At 41.3% G+C, this 21663-nt stretch overlaps 1 protein-coding gene across 2 annotated transcripts; it reads right to left on the minus strand.

Annotated features, from left to right (window-relative positions):
• Positions 1-657: 657 nt before the first annotated feature.
• On the minus strand, positions 658-17761 carry PRKAB2 (protein kinase AMP-activated non-catalytic subunit beta 2). Of its 2 annotated transcripts, none has more exons than XM_074188602.1 (7): positions 17509-17761; positions 11458-11624; positions 9003-9096; positions 7593-7713; positions 4487-4620; positions 3821-3889; positions 658-2073 (listed from the first exon to the last, which is right to left on the minus strand). In XM_074188602.1, exons 1-7 carry the CDS (start codon positions 17620-17622, stop codon positions 1996-1998), a joined length of 777 nt encoding a protein of 258 aa, XP_074044703.1. In that variant the 5' UTR covers positions 17623-17761; the 3' UTR covers positions 658-1995. The 2 variants fall into 2 exon arrangements, with proteins under 2 accessions (XP_074044703.1, XP_074044702.1); XM_074188601.1 differs by having other exon boundaries at positions 17461-17759.
• Positions 17762-21663: the final 3902 nt, after the last annotated feature.

Below are 21663 nucleotides of genomic sequence, written 5' to 3' on the forward strand. Positions count from 1 at the left end.
AACACTCAATTTATGTCATATTTCCAACAAAATTCCAAAGTGCCATGTAATTCCATTTTAAACAATAACAGACAACACTCCGGGAAAAGGCCACCTGGGTCCCAAGTAGGTTCTCCATACAAGATTTCTGGTGCAAAGGTGTGGGAAGGTTTTCAAGTGACCAAAGCAGCAAAAATTAAGCTCAATAATTAGGCAAGTCCTAATAAGTTTCTCTCACTCCTCCCCATTACCGGCCATACCTGCCCTGCCCTCCAAGCTAAGACTGAGACCCGGCCAGGACCTGGGAACCAATATAGCTATAATTCCAAGACAGTGGGTCTTTTCCAAGCTCAGCTTGGGATGGGCAGAGGTGGCCAAAGAAACCTGCTGGTGCTCTTAGGGGCAGAGTCCATCCTGGTCAGTCTGGGAACCCCTCAGCCAACAACAATTTTTAGCCTCCTTGAGTGCTGGACAGATGACCTACATTTCTCTATAAGAAGGAAGGACCATAGACCATTGGCAAAAATTTAAGCTTTAACAATCTAACAGATTTGGCTCCATGATTTCTAAGTCAAAGTTATAAAGAGTCCAGTGCATTATTCTTAAAGCTTATATGATCTGAGGAACCAAGAATGCCATCATTTGTCTTAGTTTCAGGGAGATTTGAAGATAAAAGAATTTTATCTTCCTTATCCAAAGAAGCCAGAGTGAGTTTGTATCTAAAGTAGCAAGAGGCAGAGCGGTCAAAAGGCTGGACATAAGGGTGAAGATTGTCTGGGTTCAAATCCCATCTTTGCCATTTATTAGATTGTGACCATGGGACAAGACCCTTAACTGCTCACAGACTCAATTTTCCTCATCTGTTAAATGAGAAAAATAATATATGTAATAATACCTACTTCATTGGGTTATCAGAGACAAATGAGTTTGGGTATGTAAAATCTTCTGTAAACTTTAAAGCACTATAGAAATGCCGGTTATTATATGACATACACACTGTATTTACATACAACACACACATTCATACATATATAATGGCATTATATTATAATGGGAGGCCCAGGGAAGGCCTTCCAAATGGAAGGTATTCAGGAAACTAGCCTCAAGAACACCTCCCTTTGAGAGCTATCTCTTATCTACCAGAGGGAGTTGAGAGCAAGCCTATGTGAAGCAGCACATGCTTATAAACCTGCCTTTTTCAAGACCTTCTAAATGTGTTTCTTCATTAGGAATGGAAGCAAGCCAGCAGAGCATGTTGACATGTTCTAAAGAGGAAAGGTGTTTTCGGACGGTCCTACCTCAAAGGCAGGAAATGAGGTCTCCAGACCCACTGCCTACACATGCCACTTCACAGGGACCCTCACCTAAGTCCCTAAATTTTATACTGAAAGGAAAAGTGTAAGAAATACGAACCAGGAAAGGTATCAGGAAGAATGAACAGTCTTGTATGGGGGTGGGGGGAAATCATAGTTTTGGGGAACTTGAGGAAAAAATATAATACTTCCACTTAATCAAGGACAGCTTCCAGAAAGATACAAGGAATCCTATGGGAGTGCCAAGCCACTAGAGTGACCTACTTAGCTGGAACAAGGCTCCTGTCCATTTATTATTCTAGGCAGGGCAGGGAAAGCTGCTCTAAGTGGTGTTCACACTTCTGCTCCCCTAGGCCTCTGGAAAGCACCCTACAGCATCCCACAGAAAGAGATTTGGCAGTGGCTGGGTTTCCAATACATTAAGATGCTCTATGTATGAAATACATATGCACAAGTCCACTCTCTTTTTTTTTTACACACACACACACACACACACACAACCCCACCTCCACATCCACAAACCCACAGATTCTTCTGCAGTCTGATGAAGGAGCAGAATAACCTATACAAGAGGAGACTCAAAAACATATCAACTGGCCTCCAAGCTCAATCAGTTCTCAATTCTAAGTGAAGCCTGGGATTCAGTCCAGAAATGCAAAGGGGACATTTCTCCCACTTCCGGGGTAGCAGAGGGGAAGTCCGTTCAGATGGGCTTGTACAGCAGAGTCGTGACATACTTCTTTTTGTAGCGATGAGTAGCACTGAGAACCATCACACTATCCTGGAAAAGAGAGACAAGGCTGTGGCTAATTGCTCATTCTTAGGCCCTAAGGGGCACCATCAGCTGCTGCCTCTGAACCTGAACCCATCTCAGGATTGGGATTAATGGGAGGAAAAATCAGAGGATATTCTGTAGAAAGCATCTGCAGGAGTGCCTAAAGGGAAAGGATTAAAGTGAATTTAATTGGTGAATTCCTATCTGCCACCTAAACATCTCCCGCTCTTATCCAGCTGGAAGAGTCTACTCTATTTGAGAAGAAATGGTAAATCCAAAACCCTTGAAAATGGACCTTAACCCCCAAATCTTCCCTAGAAAGAATGACCCAGGGCGGCTAGGTGGTGCAGTGGATAAAGCACCGGCCCTGGAGTCAGGAGTACCTGGGTTCAAATCCAGTCTCAGACACTTAATAATTACCTAGCTGTGTGGCCTTGGGCAAGCCACTTAACCCCATTTGCCTTGCAAAAAAAAAAAAAAAGAATGACCCAGTACTTCAGCTCCAAAAAGTTTTCCAATCCAATCCTGGGGATGACTCAAGGCCAGGATTCCTTGGACTAGAACACAGAACCAAGGGCCATTTCTGGTATCTTTTTCCCATACTACCAAGTATTGTTTTAACCTTTGGGGAGATGACATGACAGACCTACAGTTATCATGAAAGGCCAAAAAAACCCCAAAAATGACAAAAGGGCTTCTCTGAAATGGAATCAAATGATAAAAGGATCAAAAAGGGGAAACTTTCCACTCACAGAAATATTAAGTGTCCTTTTTAAGAAGAACCTGGAGAAGGTGAGGAGGGAGGATGGGTGGAGATCTGAAGCATTCCTCAGATCAAAAGACATACAACATTAATCCAAAAAAAAAAAATTCCCAACTTAATGCCAGCTTACAAAAGGTAGAGGTAGAAGACCAAGGAGTAGAAAAGAAAATGTTTGGGAGTAAGGTAGCAGACATAAGATAGCCTGGGCAAGACTACAGGAGACATTTCTGTTTTTCTCTGATTCTCCAGTGGTCGGCAAAGCATCCAACCCACCATATGTGCTTCATAAATGCTTTCCTAAGAAGTTCCAAAAGGTAAACTAGCAGGGCTGATGGAGCATCTCTCGCTCCTTCTCAGTTAGCCCTAATTTCTGAAAACTGAGGGGGGGAAAACCATCCAGCTTTACTATATAGCCTGAGAGCCAGACCACCCCATAAGAAAACAGAGGGTTCCCCACTTGCTAGCATCTGAACTGAAGGCTATCACAGTTAGAAGGGTCCTCTAGCCTGACCCAGACTTGAAAGTAGTGTTGTCCGGTCCTTCCTTGAATGCTTGTAGGGAGAGTGAACCTCGAACCTCCATGGGAGGCCCTACCATTGATCAATTCCTAATATGGGAACTTGTAGCCCCTGACTCTCTTCCACACTCCACTTCCTCATTCTATTTGAATGAAGTCTTCCAGCCTTGGATTCCACAAACTTACTAAAAATATACCATTTAATGACTAAAATGGAAGCAACAAATAGCTAATAGATAGGTTCATTCAAAGACAGAGTAGTCCAGGTATTGAACACTAATGGAGGAATCTGATGACAGAAGGCTTATCCCCTAAGCAACTGTCTTCTTCTCAACCAGTCATCACTACTGAATGTAGGGAGGAGAGGTCAACAAGGTTGGTCCAATATACCCTCCTCTTTGTCATTACACATTCCCCTCTTTTACTTTATATGCACTGTAGGTATCCTCACCAGTGGCTAGCCCCTCACTCACCTTAATGGACAATGCATACAGGTGGTTGAGCATGACATGGTTTGGTTCAGGGAGAAGGGCCGGGTCACACTGAATGGAAGAAAGAAAACACCAGGGCTCAATACAAAGCAAAGAAACAACACACCTTCCTGAGGAAGGCTTTTTACACTGGTCAGAAATTCATACTAGAATACTAAAATTAAAAACCTTAAGATATGAAATACACTTAATTCTTCTGAAGAGACATGAAATTAAAATCATAGACACCAGGTACACTTGGGAGATCTGAAGGCTAAAGATCATACTGAAAATCAAGTACACTGAGATCACTCGTTCTTAGGCTTCTTAAATACAAAGATCAATACTTGTTGAATTGTGACCCCAAAATTTGGTCTCAGCAATATTCTGGACCTAATGATATTAAAACCAACGGATCACGCCATATTGGTATTGGTGTTCCAAGAAACTTCAATGGCTCTATTCTGGGGAAAGGAAACTTGGTGCCATACTGTATAATAGTAGATAACTAATATTGTATGTCTCTGCTCCTGAATCCTCATCTCCTAGACCTACTGACCAGGTTTTTGTCACATAGATACAAAAGATTTTTTATGGAGAAATGTTCCACACCTCCAATAGTTCTGAGAAGCCTTAACCCTTAAATGGGTAGAGTGATAAAATACTCACAGAGATATTAGTATCCTTGTTAAGAATAACCTGGAGAAGGTGAGGAGGGAGGATGGGTGGAGATTTGAAGCGTTCCTCAGATCGAAAGACGTACATTTCTTGACCATAAAGTCCTGGTGGAGAACTGGAAAGGTCTGAAAGAAGTGTTCTCAAATATTAGAGGAAAATGATGGAAAACATGAATAGAAACCAGACTTTAGGACCAGTGAAAGATGACCATGTTGAAAGTTAATGCTATCACAGTGGTAGTTACCTACTCTTGCTTGGAAGGGATTGCTAATGTCAAGGGAAAGGGTCCAACTCATATCTGACCAAGAATCATCCTTCAGTTCACCCAACAAGTGGCTATTTGATCTTTGTTTGAAGACTTCCATCAAGGGGGACCCTGTTTGCCTGATTTTACATCATCAAATGAAAATGCTATTTGGCAAATTCACTTTAAAAATTAAATATAATTATTTTTCCTTTGAAAATCTGTCAAAGACTTCTCAACATTCTGTGAAAACATTGGAGACATTTTCTGTTGAAATTCAACCAGGTTAGGAATCACTGAATTAGTTCAAGCTCAGAAAATAAAATATACCTACATCTAACAAGACCAATTAGAAAAACAAATCCTTGACCTTAATGAGTAAGACTTTAAAGGGTGACATATCAGAGTCCATACATGTGTGCCCAAAAGAGTGACTTAGTCATTTCAGATCTCTTAGGCATCAACTAATTCCTTTTATCCAGCCACAGGCACCACCAATGTCTGCATTATCTCTGGAAAGTATCCAAAGAAATATTAATGTATAATTCTATATTTGAGTGATGTTGCACATTTAAATTTTCTTACTTTTACTACTTCCCTTCATCTTAAAAAAATAAATAAATAAAAGGTCAGAGATCATACAGCAGGTCAATGCCTAAGCCAGGGATAGGGCATATTTTATCATTCCCAAGAGGATGTTCTTTCCACTATGTTACTGTTCATTAATAAAAAATTAGGGAAAAGAAGCTAATGGAAGAAGAAACTGGATAAGAGAGGAAAAAAAAGATGTAAAGATCAAAGATGAAGTACACAAGGAGTGGGTATACTGGAAGGCAGTATAATCTGGTTGTCTGGGCTGCCAGAATGGTCTTTATTTAACTACAATTTAATTTCCAATATATACCAGGATTCTGAAATAAGATAAGAATTACTTAAGAATATGAGATAAATTGGTTTTTAAGCAGTCACAGTTCTCATTGTCTATAATTTAAAAAGCAAAATGACAAGTAACTTTACAGAAGAGAGCCTAATCGAACTCAAATTATTTGCATTTCTCTAGTCTCCTTTTCCTTGTTCACAAATTCTGAAATGTCCGTCTGAATACTCTGCTGTCATTCTACCTCTCTCTCTATTTATTGTCTTAGTTCCAATCCCATTCTCTATCAGACTGACCCCCTAGCACTTTCTCACTAAGGGCTGCCTCTCTACCAACAAATGCTCTCCTACCTCCACCAACCTTAACAAAAGCCTGGCTTCATACGCCCATCTTCAATGATGACCACCATGTTGTATCTCTCCTTCCCTTCACAGGTCACCTCCAGAGGTGTCTCTACTGCCTTTCCTCTCATTCTCTTCTCTACTCTCTGCCCTTCCCAAAGTTACCAAACATCTCAATTGTCAAATTAAATGGTCTCTTCTTAATCATCACCATTCTGACCTCTAAACACTATTAATCATCCTCTTCTCTTTCAAAGTTTTCCTGACCCAGCTCTCCTAATACTCTTCCTTTTGCTTCCCACAAGGCCCTGTCCTGATACTGACCCTATCCTGATCTCTCTCTATACTTTCACCTGATAATCTCATCAGAGCCTGTAGAACCAACTATACACACACACACACACACACACCATCAGTACATTCTCCACTCTTCTGTCAAAGTGATCTTCCCAAAGGGCCGGTCTAATCAATCTTTCTTCATCCTTTTAATTCTAGTGCCTTCTCTCCCTCTCAGATTATCTCATTAATCCTGTATGCATTTTATTTGAACATAGTTATCTAAATGGTGTCTTCCCCAGTAGACTGTCAGTCACTTGAGGGCAGGGCCTGTCCTCTACCTTTTCTTGTATCCTGGGTCTGGCACATAAGAGAAACTCAATAAATTCCTACAGAATCTTTTTTGCTAATGTTCATCCAAACTTCGGGGAATTATAGTCAATGTTTATCTATGATCTTGTGTTCTGGTTTTCAGTTTCACATTATTCATTCCACTGGTTTGCCAATGTCATAGCTATTCAAAATGACAGACTGGGGTGCAGAATGAGACAAATATTTTTTGTTGTTGTCTGTTCATTTTCAGAGAGGACTAATAATATCATGAGGTGATGTGTTGACTTGCATTTTTTGGAGATAACTAATATTGTTTTCAGTGTGCCTATTAGTTATAATTCCATCACACTGTTTATCCATTTCTCTACTTTTGGGACATCTGGTTACATTCAATTTTCTATTGTATTCCATCTCACCCCCTCCCACTTCCTCCCTCAATCAATTGGATAAATTAAGAAGGAAAAAAATGAACTTGTTTCCTCTAAGGATATTTTTGATTTTCAAATTTAACTGGAAATTTTAAAGAAATAAAAAACGTACATTTTCTTCTCTCCAACATTTCTTTTCTTTTTAATCTACTAATTTCCAATTGAGCAGGACAACCTAAAATATCTGGACCCTGAGGAGTAGGTCCAACTAAACCTTCTTCCTTGGGCCCTTGGGATACCAGTAAAAAAAGTATCAGGACATTACTTGTCTAAGTTGAGTTATACTTGAATAGGAACAGCAAAAAACAAAGACAAGAAATGATCCAAAAGTTTACAGCTAGATTAGCAAGAAAGTAGCAGGGTGGCTAGGTGGGGCAGTGGATAGAGCACCGACCCTGGAGTCAGGAGTAGCTGAGTTCAAATCTGGCCTCAGACACTTAATAATTACCTAGCTGTGTGGCCTTGGGCAAGCCACTTAACCTGTTGCCTTGCAAAAACTAAAAAAAAAAAAAAAAAAGTATCAAAATAAGAAACTTCTGTTTTACAAAGAAGGCAGATGTTTTTAGGGTGGGTTTTTTAGGAAAGATCAAAATGTTACCTCGACCTGAAGTCTCTGAACTCTCCATGGAATCTAACTTCAAAGCATCAAACACCTCAAAATCAGATTTTTTGACATGTATCAAGTTGTTAATGGTGCCAAGCTGGCTGGTAACAACAGGCTGAAAAAGAAAAATGAAAAGTGCAATAAGTTCCTTTCCAGAATCATCTCCTTTTTGCTGAAAATGTTCACATCTAATCTTTGTCTTTCACCAAGAAACAAGAGTTGGGCCAGATCAAAAATCCACCACAGCATGACCTATCAACAAGAATACCATACCGTAAACTCCTTTCCTTTAGTCCTTCAGTCCAGATATGAAAGTCCTGGATTTAACTGAACATTTATTAAGCATCTACTCCAATGAGCAAATGGGTCTAAGTAATGGGCACTAAGGGAAATCAAAGGCAAATAAGTTATGTTCTTTGCCCTCTTAGAACTAATAGTCTATTAGGGAAGATGGCATAGTCACCAACAGCTATGATAATAATAAATTCAACTTGATTCAATGCATTGTGTTCACTACATACAAGGTCCATGGTTTGTGTGGAGAGAAAACTTAAATTATTTTCAAAGTTTTTTTCTTATGACTCTAAATTATTAGCCTATTATATAAAGGGGAAATTGAAAATTATGGAAATTAAATGTCCTGCTCATAACAGAGCCAGGGTCCAATGGCAGGTCTTCTGACTCAGTTCCACTGGAGCCTCCTCACTGCTCTACAAAGGGAGAATGTGATTAGGATAAAGTGGACGGACATAGTCCTGGATACACAGGTCAGGGATGTGAGAAAGCACTTCCTACGAGGGGATAAAGGAAAAGATTTGTGGAAAAAAATATCTCTGATAAACTTTGAAAGAAGCAAGGGGTTTGACAAGCTGGAAATGTGGGAAAAGGAGAAAAAACAGGACAGCTTTTCAGCAAAATGGGAAAAAACAGGACGTGTGTGGAACTATCATCTATGGATGAACTATGTGAGGAGGAGAGTGGCAACAGGTTGGAAAAAACAGATCAAGAGGGTGTTGAATACCAAGCTATATTTGGACTTTATTCAATGGGCAGTGAGGAGCTGCCAAGGATAGTGAGTTTGTTGTCTTTTTTTAAAAAAATCTCTGCATTCCCAAAGATGATCAGAATTCTTTGTACAGACCAAACACTTAATAAGTATGCTTTTTCCCCCCCTTTTTAATGGAAGACAATTGATTAGAGGAGAGCTCTGATTAATCTTCCTAATATACAACAGATCTAACCTGGCTATGCCATGTAGGTTGGATTGGAAGGTGATACGTAGTGAAATTGGTAGAGGTTGGCAAACTATCCCAACAGTCTGAGAGTGAAAAGGGCCTGGTCTGGAATAGTGACCACAAGAAGGGAAGAATGAGATCAACTCATAAGCTATTCCAACTCACTTACCTCTGATGGATCATGGACCCACTGGCCATCCACAAAAAACTTGTATTGGTGCTCACCTTCAGGAAGGTCCAAAATGGCAACAAAATCATTGTGGCTACAAGGAATGGAGAATAAGAAGAGACTGAGTCACTCTTCCAATGGGCTACCAAAGGCTTAGTTGGACATTATTCTATCTGGGGTTGATTTTTCTACTGCCTCAAATAGTTCTTAAATGTTCTGTCCTTTTGCCTTTACATTGTTTCAATAGTGTAAAGATCTGTGATTTGTTCTATCAGCACAGAATGAAGACCCTCTACTACTCAAGAGGAGTTCTTCAAGAGACCAGCAGGGACTGAACATCAGACTATGGCTATGCAGTTCATCAGGTGACAAGGGTCTCCCCATATCTTCTATCTCTAATACTCAAGTCTTCTGGTGGTGGGTGTTGTCCTTTGCATCCCCAGTTATCTTAAAGTTGTCATTTAGTAACTTGTTGGAATGTATGCTGGGTTGGCAGAAGGCTTAGTTACATACAGTTGTACTTTTAACAGAAAAAATATTCTTTATAGTGTGGAGAACGGGAAAGAGCACTGAGAGGTCCCTTCTCCTCCACTCTATTATCACTAGGTAATATTTACATAAATAATTGTCACTTACTTCTAATGAATTCCATTTCAAATTTAATGAGTGTATATGTGTATGTGTGTGTGGAGAGAGAGAGAGAGAGAGAGATTAGGAGATTAGGTGGTTTTAAGAATATAAACCCTGGGGAAAGGTGACTGAGAGTTACCTTTTAAGATTTTATTCAGCGTTTTCTAGAGTACTGTCTGACCTCCAAGGACTGTGTGGCTAACAAGCTCATTATGAAATAAGTTCCACTTTTGGAGGAAGAAATGATCTCTAAAAATCAAAGACTCAGAAAGACTTGAGAGAATGACTGGTTTAGAAAACTAAAGCAGAGTTACTCGCCCAAAGTCACTCACTGAATCCAAATAACTTTTTTAAATGCCTATTTGAGGGGTGGCTAGTGGTGCAGTGGATAGAGCACCGGCCCTGGAGTCAGGAGTAGCTGAGTTCAAATCTGGTTTCAGACACTTAATAATTTCCTAGCTTGGTAAGTCACTTAATTCCACTGCCTTGCAAAAAAAAAAAAAAAAACCCTAAAAATAAAATAAAATAAAATAAAATAAAATAAAATGCCTATTTGGGCAATGCCCAGTCCTTGGGTAAGAGGCCCAGTGAGAAAATGAAATCTACTCTAATGTGACATTTCTAAAAATGCATTAGTGGCAAAAAAATGGAATTTCTTATTCTTGGCTTTGAAATTCCAACTCTGCTGTTTGCTCTCTGTATGACCTTTCTCTAGGCCTGTTTTCTTGGCTGTAAAATAAAGGGGCTGGGATTAAATGAGCCCTGAGGTCTCTTTCCAATATGCATTCTTTGTATAAGTCTATGAAAAGGTGCTCTTCACAACCCATGTACTCTCTTTATATTTACTAGTGTCTTAAAGTTTACAAAAAAAAATTCACAATAAAATCTCATTTTCTATTTATAAATACCTACTGGGGTAGGTGAGGTAGGATCATCATCTCCACTTTATAGATGAGGAAACTGAAGTTTAGAGGGAACAAACATCCTAGCCTAAGTTCTACCAGCACTCAAACTAATGCTCTATCTAGTATTCTTTCCACTATAACATATTCATATACCCTCCCCACAAAACACCACTATAATGACATATAATACTTGGGGGAGTATTTTATTCTGAATGACATGAGTCCACAGTCACAGAAGTACCTCCAAAAGAATCACCCCCCCCACCATACTGGACAAGAGGACATCCAATCTCTGCCTGTGGTTCTTCCCCCAGTTGGCCATGGCACTTTGGGGCAACTCTCATGGTTAAGAGGCATTTCCTATCAAGTCTTAATCAATTCTTTTCTTACTCATTATTCTTGTTTTCTGCCTTTGGGGACAACCAGAACAAGTCTAATCTCTCTCTCTTCTAAGTGATAGCCTGCCCAATCCTCTCCTATCCCCTTAAGGTCTCTTCTTCAGACTATCTCTTTTTTGAACTCCATTAAAAGGGGTTTAGCTATCAAAAGTATATGATGGGGGCGGCTAGGTGGCGTAGTAGATAAAGCACCGGCCTTGGAGTCAGGAGTACCTGGGTTCAACCTGTCTCAGACACTTAATAATTACCTAGCTGTGTGGCCATAGGCAAGCCATTTAACCCCATTTGCCTTGCAAAAAAAAAAAAAGTATATGATGTACACCATTTATGGTCTCAGTGTTCAAGATTCTTTGGAACTGTAAGTAATAGTTCAGGAACAGTATTACAAAGAAATGAAAATAATGGCCATGGAGCTAAGATGGCCCTTAGGAGTTATAGATCTCATTCTGTCATTACTCTTGGGGGGGGGGGGGGTAGCCCCAGTTTGAGACCTAGGGACCCACTACAAATACCTATCATCACCTTTTTATTAGTGGGATTTTGGCGCTCCAGTTGTTGAAGGATCCAGAGATGAAGACTTCCTTGCCTCCCTCAGACCATCGGATGACTGTGGGACGAGCCTGCTGCAGGGGCTTAACCGAATCCTCCAAATCTTGTTGCCAGGACATAAACTCTTTTTCCCCAGAGAGCTGTAAGAAAAAAATACCCAGGTCATCTCTGGAATCAAGTACAATATAAGTTTCTCAAAAAAGGAGGCAGGCTGGTCCTGGGGGGGGGGGGGTCTGTCCTACAGATGATCATTTTTGTAATATGCTTTGAATAATCCTCTATTACTGAATTCTGGATGCATCATACCAGAAAAAAGGGAGTTGGAGTAGCTAGTTTTAAGAGTTACCCAAAGCCAGAGTCTAATAAAATATGCTATCCCTAGTATAAATTTTCCTTAGTCAAGTAGAGACTAGCTTAGAATATAAAATATGAATATTGGATTTTCCTTCTGATACTACTGATGACTGCAGATGAATCATTCCACCTTTTCAGAACTCTCCCTATAAACTGATTTCCATAAATCAAGTTGTAGGATATGTTAAGCACTTTAGGTTCCTCTGGTGAAATGATTAAACTTTGTAGCTATCTTTACCATAGTCACAAGTTTGCCTTAAGAGATCCTTTGAGGGGTAGCTAGGTGGCACAATGGACAGAGCACCGGTCCTGGAGTCAGGAGTACCTGAGTTCAAATCCGGCCTCAGACATTTAATAATTACCTAGCTGTGTGACCTTGGGCAAGCCACTTAACCCCATTGCCTTGCAAAAAAAAATCTAAAAAAAAGAGATCCTTTGAAACTAGAGGATGGTGGGATTTTTTAAAAACCATTATTAAGGGGTGGCTAGGTGGTGCAGTGGATAGAGCACTGGCCCTGGAGTCCCCGAATTCAAATCCAGCCTCAGACACTTCATAATTACCTAGCTGTGTGGCTCTGGGCCACTTAACTCCATTGCCTTGCAAAAAAAAAAAAAGCATTATTAAGTCAGTCATACATTTGATAGGTAATTTAAGACAGCTTTTAGATTTTAACTGTAATAAAAGGTCAACAATTCATAAATAAAATTTAATTAGTTTTCAGGAACAAAAAGGAAATCAGAAAGGGAAATGTTTATGAAAAAGCATCAAAGTTGATGCTTAATCTGCTTAAGCTAATTAATTTAGACAGGTATGGGTGGAAGGCTCTGTAGATTTAGGGAAACAGTAGCAGTGATGAGTGATGATACCTCAACATTTCCCTTTAAACAAGATAGTGCCAAACTCCCCTGATGTTTATGGAATACCAGAAGAGTTACTCACTTGGTTCCTTCCACAACTATCCTTTATGCAACAATAGCTAACCAGAGTGAGAAGGTAAACAGAATCTTCAGAGCTTGGTTAAGTGAAAAAGAAAACAAAAATCTGATAAACATCAATAACCAAAAAATAAACTATCATTTCTTTTCAGCTAGTGTTTTCTTTCCAAACATTTGAAGTGATTCTCTGAATTTCTCAAAGGTACCCCATAAGACAGAGATAAAGAACAAAGAAAGCAAAATCAGAATAAGATACACTCTGATAATGACTGTATTTAAAAAATAACACCAAAGTCTCACAGGCACACAAAATGAGACTGGAAGAAAATAAGGTGTTACCAGAGTTTCAAGTTTAGGGTTTCCTATTATTACAATGTAAATAGTTCGGCATCTATCCTATTACGGAGGATTTTATTTCTCATTCTATTTGCTCATTTTTGTTAAGATGATAATTACATTTGTAATAAAATATTATATAAAGCACATGGATAGCAAACCATGGAAAAGAGTGGGTATTATTTTCCCAAATTATACATTGAGTCAATGGGAAAACAAAAACCAAAAATCCTAAGCCTCCAGACTCTAGCAGTTCCCTCTCAAAGGAGGTCACTGAGCATTCAGAGCCACACAGAAATCAACCCCATCCAGTGCTTCTAGATGTCCTTCCAACAATACAGCTTTAGTCCTTGGAGTTGTATAAGGCAAAGAATCTTCAGTTAGCGAGTATCTGTGGTAGGATTGAAACCTAGGTCTCTGGTACCACATTCAGCATTCTATGAACTACAATATGGGACCTCTTTTAAAATATATTTGTGTGTGTGTGTGTGTGTGTGTGTGTGTGACAGATAGACAGACAAACCCTATGGTAATCTGGGGAACCCTACCAAGCCTTTCTCAAAACAGTTATACACAGACTATGAAATATATAGAATTACAAAGGAAACCAACTATATTGAAAAGTTTTCTAGTCAGGTCTATAACTCTATTTGGGGTATTCTCAGTAAAGATTCTAGAAAGATTTGCCATTTCCTTCTCTGGTTCATTTTACAGGTGAGAAACCTGAAGTAAACTGGGTAAAGTGACTTGCCGGGTTCACACAGCTACTAAGTGTCTTGAGTCTTGATTTGAATTCAGTCTTATTCTGGGGCTGGCACTCTATCCCCATAGTTTTCAAGCATTTTTTAAAAACCAAGTTCACAGAATCTAGGCTGAAAATCCTTGCTCTGAAAATCTAAACTGCAAAGCAGGTAAGTGATGTCATTGCAGGGGGTGGGGGGAGCGGGGTGGGGGTACTTTGACATCCAGACATTCACTGTATCAGTGAGAAAAGTGTCAATTTTCTCAATTTATACATTGACTCAGTGTGAAAAGGAAAAACTCTATCCCTAAGAGGACTAGAAAGAAGTAATGGCAGAAAGAGACAAGGTCCAAGAGGTTCAAATTCAGAACACTGGACATCACAGTGATTCTGGCAAATGGGGAAAGGCTTATTTTTCCCATACCTTAAAATGAGTGTTTTTGTCTAACCTAAATGTCCAACTGGGGGAGGTGCCTTTCTATGACAGGGACTATCTCTGGAGAACTTTTTGTTCCCAATATGTAAATAGGTGGAAGGAATTAACCCTAGTGGTCATTTTAAACAATGGGAATCCTAAAGAATCACTGGGAAACTCACAGGGAGAAAATTCTCCATGATTTAATCAAGAAAGCAGTTTACCTAACAGAAAGCATTATAAGGAAGAGGGGACAAAAAACTAAAATACCAGGATATGATCATTTATCTTCACTTCCCAAACTAATAGCCTTGTACTGATAAAGTAAACAAACTACAGAAATAAGAAATGCTGTGTCATCAGTGGCTTAAATTACAAACTTGGTTGGGTAGGAAGAGTATTGGCACACCCCTGTCTCCTTAAAAAATAGACCCAATTACCACCTCTCATTTTATTTTTAATTCACCAAGTTGGGCTACATGAGTAAGTCCAGAATAGATTAAAGCTGAAGGTTCTAAAATAATTAAATTCAAAGTTTTAGGGGTCCTTATTGGCTCAACCTGTTTCCTACATAAAAATCACACAATTTCTCGTTATTTTCCAGGCTCAGGTTCTCTTCTAAATCTAAAGTCATTCTAACTGTACCTAGGAGGTTTTTTAAGAAATTCTGGAAACATGCTGGATGCCTGGGAATCCTGAGATCTAAGACATTTGAGACACTGGTAAGATGGGGGAAAATCTATTTAGTTCAAGAATCTACTGCATAAGTTTCAGTCTTTTCAAACTGAGGAGCCCCAAAAGATAGCTAGTGCCTGCCTCCCTTTTCCCAAAGTGGCCAGACTGGGAGGAACTTACCTGGCTCTTCAATCATTCTATGTCTACAACATAAACAAGACTGAGTAAATCAACCATCTGTCCTTCTTTTAAACTGTTCTGTACCCAAGTCTAGACAAATGAACAGTGATGACAGCAGGGAGAAGAACTAGAATAAAACGTAGACAAATTTGCAAAACCAAACAAGCTGTGGATGGCAAAAGCCCAGGTGTTTTCAGAGAAGCCATTGGAAGACAATGCCAGCAATTGGCAGGATGATAGATTCAGGGTTTGGAATATGAGACCCTCATTTCACTTAGGACACAGCCCAGGCACAGACTTTCTAAGGTCATTCAGTTCAGCTCAATTCCCCTTTTTTTCCCTCAGGGATAAGCAGCACTTAAGTTTGAGATCCAGGAAGGAGAGTCAAGGATTCTTAGTGACCTGGTCGATCCAAGCCATTTCAGCACTAAAAAGTTAGAAATGACCAACAGCAGAGACCCTTCTTTAGGGTGCTTCTACCCCCAAATCAGGGGGAACCACAGAGTAGGCAGGAGGAGCTCCATCTCAAAAAACAACTCACACACATCACCTTTACTCATTCAAACTTGATGAGTGGGGTGTGATGGTCTTCTAGCCCAATGATGGGGAGAGAACCCCCCAAACAACAAACATCCCAGACAGTCCCTCCATTCCTTTCCTGACTATCCTCTTCAATTAGCAGAATGTCTGGCAAAAGCAATCAATGCTTGTGATCTGACTTGACCAGACAAGTGACCATTTACAATCTGCTTGAGGATCTAGTAAAGGAAAACCCACTATCCCCCAAAGTCAAGGATCCATTTTTGGACAGCTCTCCTTGTTGAATAGTTTTTCCATACAATGAATGACAGTCTCCTTCCCTGTAATTACCACCCCACAATTCCCAGCTTGTCATCCTGGGGCCCAGCACCACAGATCTAATCCTTTTTTCCACATGACTGCCTGTGGGAATTCCTGAAAACAGATTTTAGGTTTCCCTACTAAAGTTTTCTCTTCTTCATTTCTCAAACTGCTTGGTCTCCAGCTTCCAAAGATCAAAGATTTAGAGCTGGGAGGGATCTTAAAGATTAACAAGTCCAGCCTGTGATTTTACAGATGAGGAAACCAAGGCACAGAGAAATCAAGTGATTTATTTGTTAAGGAAGTCTATCTGGCTCAAGCTCAGTCAAGGATTCCAAGAGTAACACAAATCTGGGCTTCTTAATCTGAGACTCTATTCCCCCTTCCCCCCCACCCCCTGGATTTCAGAGGATCTGTACACTTGCAAAAAAAAATAGTGGGGGGAACCATTTTTATCTTTATCCTCACTAAACCTGTCATTGAATTTCAACATTTTCTTTACTCCTTCATAATTCATAGGTTTGTCTGGCAAAGGGGTTGAAAAGCACACACATTTTTCCAGCCAATCGTTCCTTAGGGTAAGTCACCCTTACCTCCTTCACCCGGGCTCCCTCCACACATCCATCCAACCAGCCAAGCCTGGTTCTTTCTACCTTAGCCACATCCTTCCTCTCCCCTCCAACAGTCACACCTGGCTCAGCAACTCACGCTTAGACCATTTTAACAGGCCAGCGTCCGCTCTATCTACCATTTTCCCCTAATCTTAAGCCAAAAGTGACTTTCCTAAAGTTCCCCACTTAGTAGTCTTTTTCCTTCTAAGAAAAGACTATCCAACAAATAGGCCAAATATATATCTATATATCTGCGTCTCTATCTCTTTATCTCTCTATAAATATATCTATATATCTACGTCTCTATGTCTTTATCTCTCTATCTATATAGATATATCTCTTTATTTCTATCTATATAGACCTATCTCTACACCTCTATCTCTTAACTATACAGACAAGCGTTACAGCTACAGCTATCTACCTCCTGGAAGTACCGGAGCGCACTGCCTATGGCACGTTCCTGTTCGCCTCTCCAAGCCCTCTGGGCCCTCCTGCCCTGGCCAGTCTTCTCAGCCCACCTCTTCTAGGGCCCGGTGCCACTGGCCTCTGGCTCTCCCTCCAACAGGCGCCTCCCATCCTCCGCCTGGGCTTCCACCGCTTTCCTTCCAGATCCAGGTCAGCCCTTTCCTGGCCCGGCCCCGGGCCCGGCCCCGGCCCGCTCCCACTGGACTGGTGCTCCTCCAGGGCCAGGCCGGCTTGGGCTGGCCCCGCCCCGCCCCGCCCCGCTCCCGGCCAGGCGGCTGCCGGCCTCCGCCGCTCCCCGTGCCCGCGCCCCCGGCCTCCTCCCCGGCGGAACTCTGCCCCGTTTCCCCAGACCCTGCTGGAGGCTGCGCCGGGGCGGCCCGAGCCCAGCGTGGACCGGCCTCGGGCCGGGGCCGGGGGCGCACCTTGGAGTCGGGCACACTGAAGACGCTGGGGTCGTCCGTGCTGCCCACCATGATCTTGTGCGGGTGCTCTTTGCCGTGCGGCTGCCCGCCGGCGCCATCGCCGCGGTGGGACTTGGAGCCGTGCCGCTCCCCGGGCGCCCGCTCGCTCGTGGTGTTGCCCATGCCGGCCCCGGCCGGGGCGGACGCTGGCCCCGCTGCGCCGCCGCCGTGGCCGGGCCTCCTCGGCCGTGCTCGGGGCCCCGCTCCTGCCCCGCGGAAGGCGGCGAGCCGGAGCCTCGGGCCGCGGTCCGGGAGCGTCCGGGGACGCCAGGCCCAGCCCGCGGCTGCCGCCCCAGGCGCCTCTGCGGCGCAGCGCCCGCCCCCGGCCGGGAGGGGAGGGGCGGCGCGTGCGCAGAGGCGGCTATCGAAGGCCGGAGGCTCCCGCGGCCTCCTAAAATGGCGAGGACGCAGCCGCCGGGGCGGGCGGCCTCCCGCCCCTCCCCCGCCCCTCCCCCGCGGCCTCCCCGCCCCTCCCCCGCCCCTCCCCCGCGGGCCCCTCGCTGCCCCTCCCCCGCGGCCTCCCCCGCCCCTCCCCCGCGGCCCAGCTTTTTTCTCAATGGGGCGTCCCGGAGAGCCGGAGCCCGGGGCCTCTCCGCGCCTGCGTGTCCTCTGAGTCCGGGAACCCGAGGCCTCGGGGCCGGGAAAGAAAGCGAAGCCCGGGGCGGTCAAGGCCGGTGCCCCGGAGGCCGGGTGGGTGACGTTGCCACAGCTCCCATACCTGCTTTAAATAAAACCCGGCATCTTTCTTTCTTACATTTTTATTTAGTTATCTATTTCCCAACATTTTTTTTAAAAAATTTTTTAACATTTTTTAAAAATCAAATTCCAAATTTCCTCCCACCCCCTTGGGAAGGCAGAAGAATTATTGGACAGAGAAATATGCTCTCTAATTAATCTATTCCTTCTGCTGACCATACTGACATTAACCGCCCCTCCCCCTCCCAAACTCCTGAGATGAGGTCAATGGCCTAACCTGACCTTGGCCCTACTTTGAGGGTCTATCAGCAAAACAACAGATCCCTGCCCTAACCTGAAAGGATGAAGCCTTTCAGCTACCGCCCTCCTCCTTAATTGCCTCCTCTTTGCTCCAATTTTTTAGATGCCCGATTACCTCCTCTCTCTCTCTCTCTCTCTCTCTCTCTCTCTCTCTCTCTCTCTCTCTCTCTCTCTCTCTCTCTCTCTCTCCCTCTCCCTCTCTCTCTCGTTATTACCCCCACTAATATATCCCTAATCATCTCATCTTCCTGCCCCTCTAAAAGCTCACCATCTCTCTCCCTTTCGAAGGTTAACCTGCTCTTGGGGAATTAATTTTTGGGGAGTAATTCTCCAACTAACTTCTCATGCCTTGTGATCCCCAGATAAAATCTCATGCTCCTATAATTCCTTTGCTCAAACCCCTAAAATCGTTAGCAAGACACATTTTCTGGCCACACTATCTTAATTATACATGTGAAATAATGCAAAGCATTTCTATATTAGCCATGTTGCAAAAAATAAGAAACAAAGAATGTTAAAAAACAGATTGCTTTAAACTGCACTCAAGAGTTCATCACTCCTCATCACTTTTGTACTCTGGGATGATAGTATTTTTCACAAGTCCTTCAGAATTATCTTGAATCAATGTATTGCTGAGAATAACTAAGTCCTTTGGTCTTCAAGAGGACTGTGACCACAAGAAGATGATGCTATAACATACAACTGAATTGGATTGAAAAGAGGGAGGGTTGTACAAAATGACAACCTTTTTGGTTACTTATTATATAGTATTTTTTAGGTTTTACTCACTTCACTTTTATGCAGTAGTCTTTCATTAATGTTTACTGTAAATTGGGATCAGACTGAAGAGCTCCCACTTCAATAATAAGTATTCTTGCCTTTTGAAATGTAGACACTTTCATTCTTTCACTATGTTATTCGCTGCTCTCCATATCCTATTTTGAAGAAAAAGTTTATGATACAGAAGCCTGTGGCTTCCATAAAATCTACAAGTCCTTGGACTTTCTCAATTCTTTCTTCTGAATTGCACACTCAACTATATACAATTCTCCTTTTTCACTTTATCCCATCTTTGCATTAATCAGATATGAGAGTGAATATTGATTTAATCCAAAGATTAGAAAGGCAAGAAAGGAGAGACATATATAATCAAATATGGTTTAAAAGAAAGAAATTGAAGCAGGGAAAGATGAAGAGAATTGTGAATTAACAGAAACAAAATTTGTAATCTTAAAGGCTGTTAAATCTTGTTAAATTGGGTGGAAGTTCCCTATTCTTGAGATGTAAATCAACTACTATTGTTTCAGTTTAATGTAAAATTTGTATCCTGAGTTCCTTGGGCTTCAACCCTTTACCTAATTCCAGGTCCAGTAAAGGGAAGAGAATCTACCTTTTGTCCTCTTGGATAAGGACAAGATTATAAAAATCTGGGTGGGACCTGTGCTTTGCATCTGAATTGCCTCTGACTTGCCTCTGACTTTCTGGCCCAGTCAACTCTGCTTGACTGCTCTTTTGTCTCTGTCTCTTTACCTACCATTTTCTTATGTGTTGTAACTTCTTTTAATCCATTTTTATTTTCTTTCCACTTGCTTTCCTGGGTCTGAAAGCAATTTCTCACAGGCAGTAATTGAACCCAAGTAGCCAGCAACTACAAAGTGAGCAGAACCAGGAGAACACAACTACAATGGAAAATGCCATCCAAATTCAGAAAAAGAACTATGGAATCTGAATGCAGATCAAAGCATACTATTTTCATCTTAAAAAAATTGTTTTTTGCTTTTTCCTTCCATGGTTTTCCCCCTTTTGATCTGATTGTTTTTTTCCACAGTATGACTAATATGGAAATTTATGTAACATGATTGTGTATATATATATATACATATATACATATATATGTATATGTACAAATATATATAACATGATTGTACATAGACAAACCTCTATCAGATTATTTGCTATCCTAGGGAGGGTGGGAGGAAGAAAACTATAAACATCAATGTTGAAAATTGCAAAAATGAATGTTGAAAATTATCTTTACATATAATTGGAAAATAAATAATAAAGACCTTGTAGAATTTTTAGAAGTTACCAGATTCTGCATCATGAACTCTTTCTTCAGAAGCAGTGAGTACAGAACAAGGTAAGTACCAAATAACATAGAAAAGAATGAAACTGCCTACATTTCAAAAAAGAAAACTTCCCAAAAAGTCTTGTAAGCTCTTCTTGAAAAATAAAAATGACTTCAACATGACCAATAATTTAACCCACAAGTTAAACTGAGATAAATTAATTACAATCAGAGATTGAAGGAACCCTCAAAATGCCCCCAATCAACAAAGATTTGTCTTATTTGCCTAACAGAGAAAAATATCTGTCAAAGACAATACCAGGTTAGAGTATGAACTCTGTAAAAAGGTTTTAAAGAAGAATTATAGATGACTATGAAGAATATCTCTTAAGGCAGTGAAAAGCAAGAGAAGGTTAAAAGAAAGGTTGTCAAGATATAATTCAGTAAAGTCATCCTAATGTCATTCAAGGATGAAAAGAAAGACTACAAATAGAAGAAAAATGGGAAAGATTTACAAAAATCATTTCAACAAACTTTTTAAAACTAGTTGAATTGGGGAGGCTAGGTGGAGCAGTGGATAGCACTGGCCCTGGAGGCAGGATTACCTGGGTTCAAATCCAATCTCAGACACTTAATAATTATCTAGCTGTATGGCCTTGGGCAAGCCACTTAACCCCATTGCCTTGCCAAAAAAAAAAACCTACAAAAAAACTAGTTGAATCACCTTATTTCAACCTAAAATCATAGTCCCTGAGGGGGAAATGGCCCCCCAAAAAAACAAAGACAGGAAAGGCAGCCCAATTGACCAAGTAAATAGAGAAATCTGTTCTGGAGATTATATAATTCAGAAGCATTAAAGGACTAAAATACAAAGTATCTGAAGGAGGAAAAGATAGCAAATGTGCGGAAAGAACTGTTGAGGAAGAGTACATAGGTGACTGCTGACCTATTTGGCTTTCCTCCCATATTAAATTTTTGAAGGTCATTTGCATGAATTGACGGTATCCTTGATGGTGATACTAATCGGGGATAATCAGACATTCTAAGCAATATCCAACAATTTACTCAATTGATAACTATCAAAACCGACTGAAAGATGT

The sequence above is a fragment of the Macrotis lagotis genome, chromosome 5, assembly GCF_037893015.1.
Source record: "Macrotis lagotis isolate mMagLag1 chromosome 5, bilby.v1.9.chrom.fasta, whole genome shotgun sequence".
Lineage (NCBI taxonomy): Eukaryota > Metazoa > Chordata > Mammalia > Peramelemorphia > Peramelidae > Macrotis > Macrotis lagotis.

Coding starts and splice junctions, on each gene's coding strand:
- PRKAB2 (XM_074188601.1), bottom strand. CDS start 17,622: ATGGGCAACACCACGAGCGAGCGGGCGCCCGGGGAGCGGCACGGCTCC. Junction 11,625..17,460: donor TCAGTGTGCCCGACTCCAAG/GTGCGCCCCCGG, acceptor TTTTTCTTACAG/CTCTCTGGGGAAAAAGAGTT. Junction 9,097..11,457: donor AAAATCCCACTAATAAAAAG/GTGATGATAGGT, acceptor CATTCCTTGTAG/CCACAATGATTTTGTTGCCA.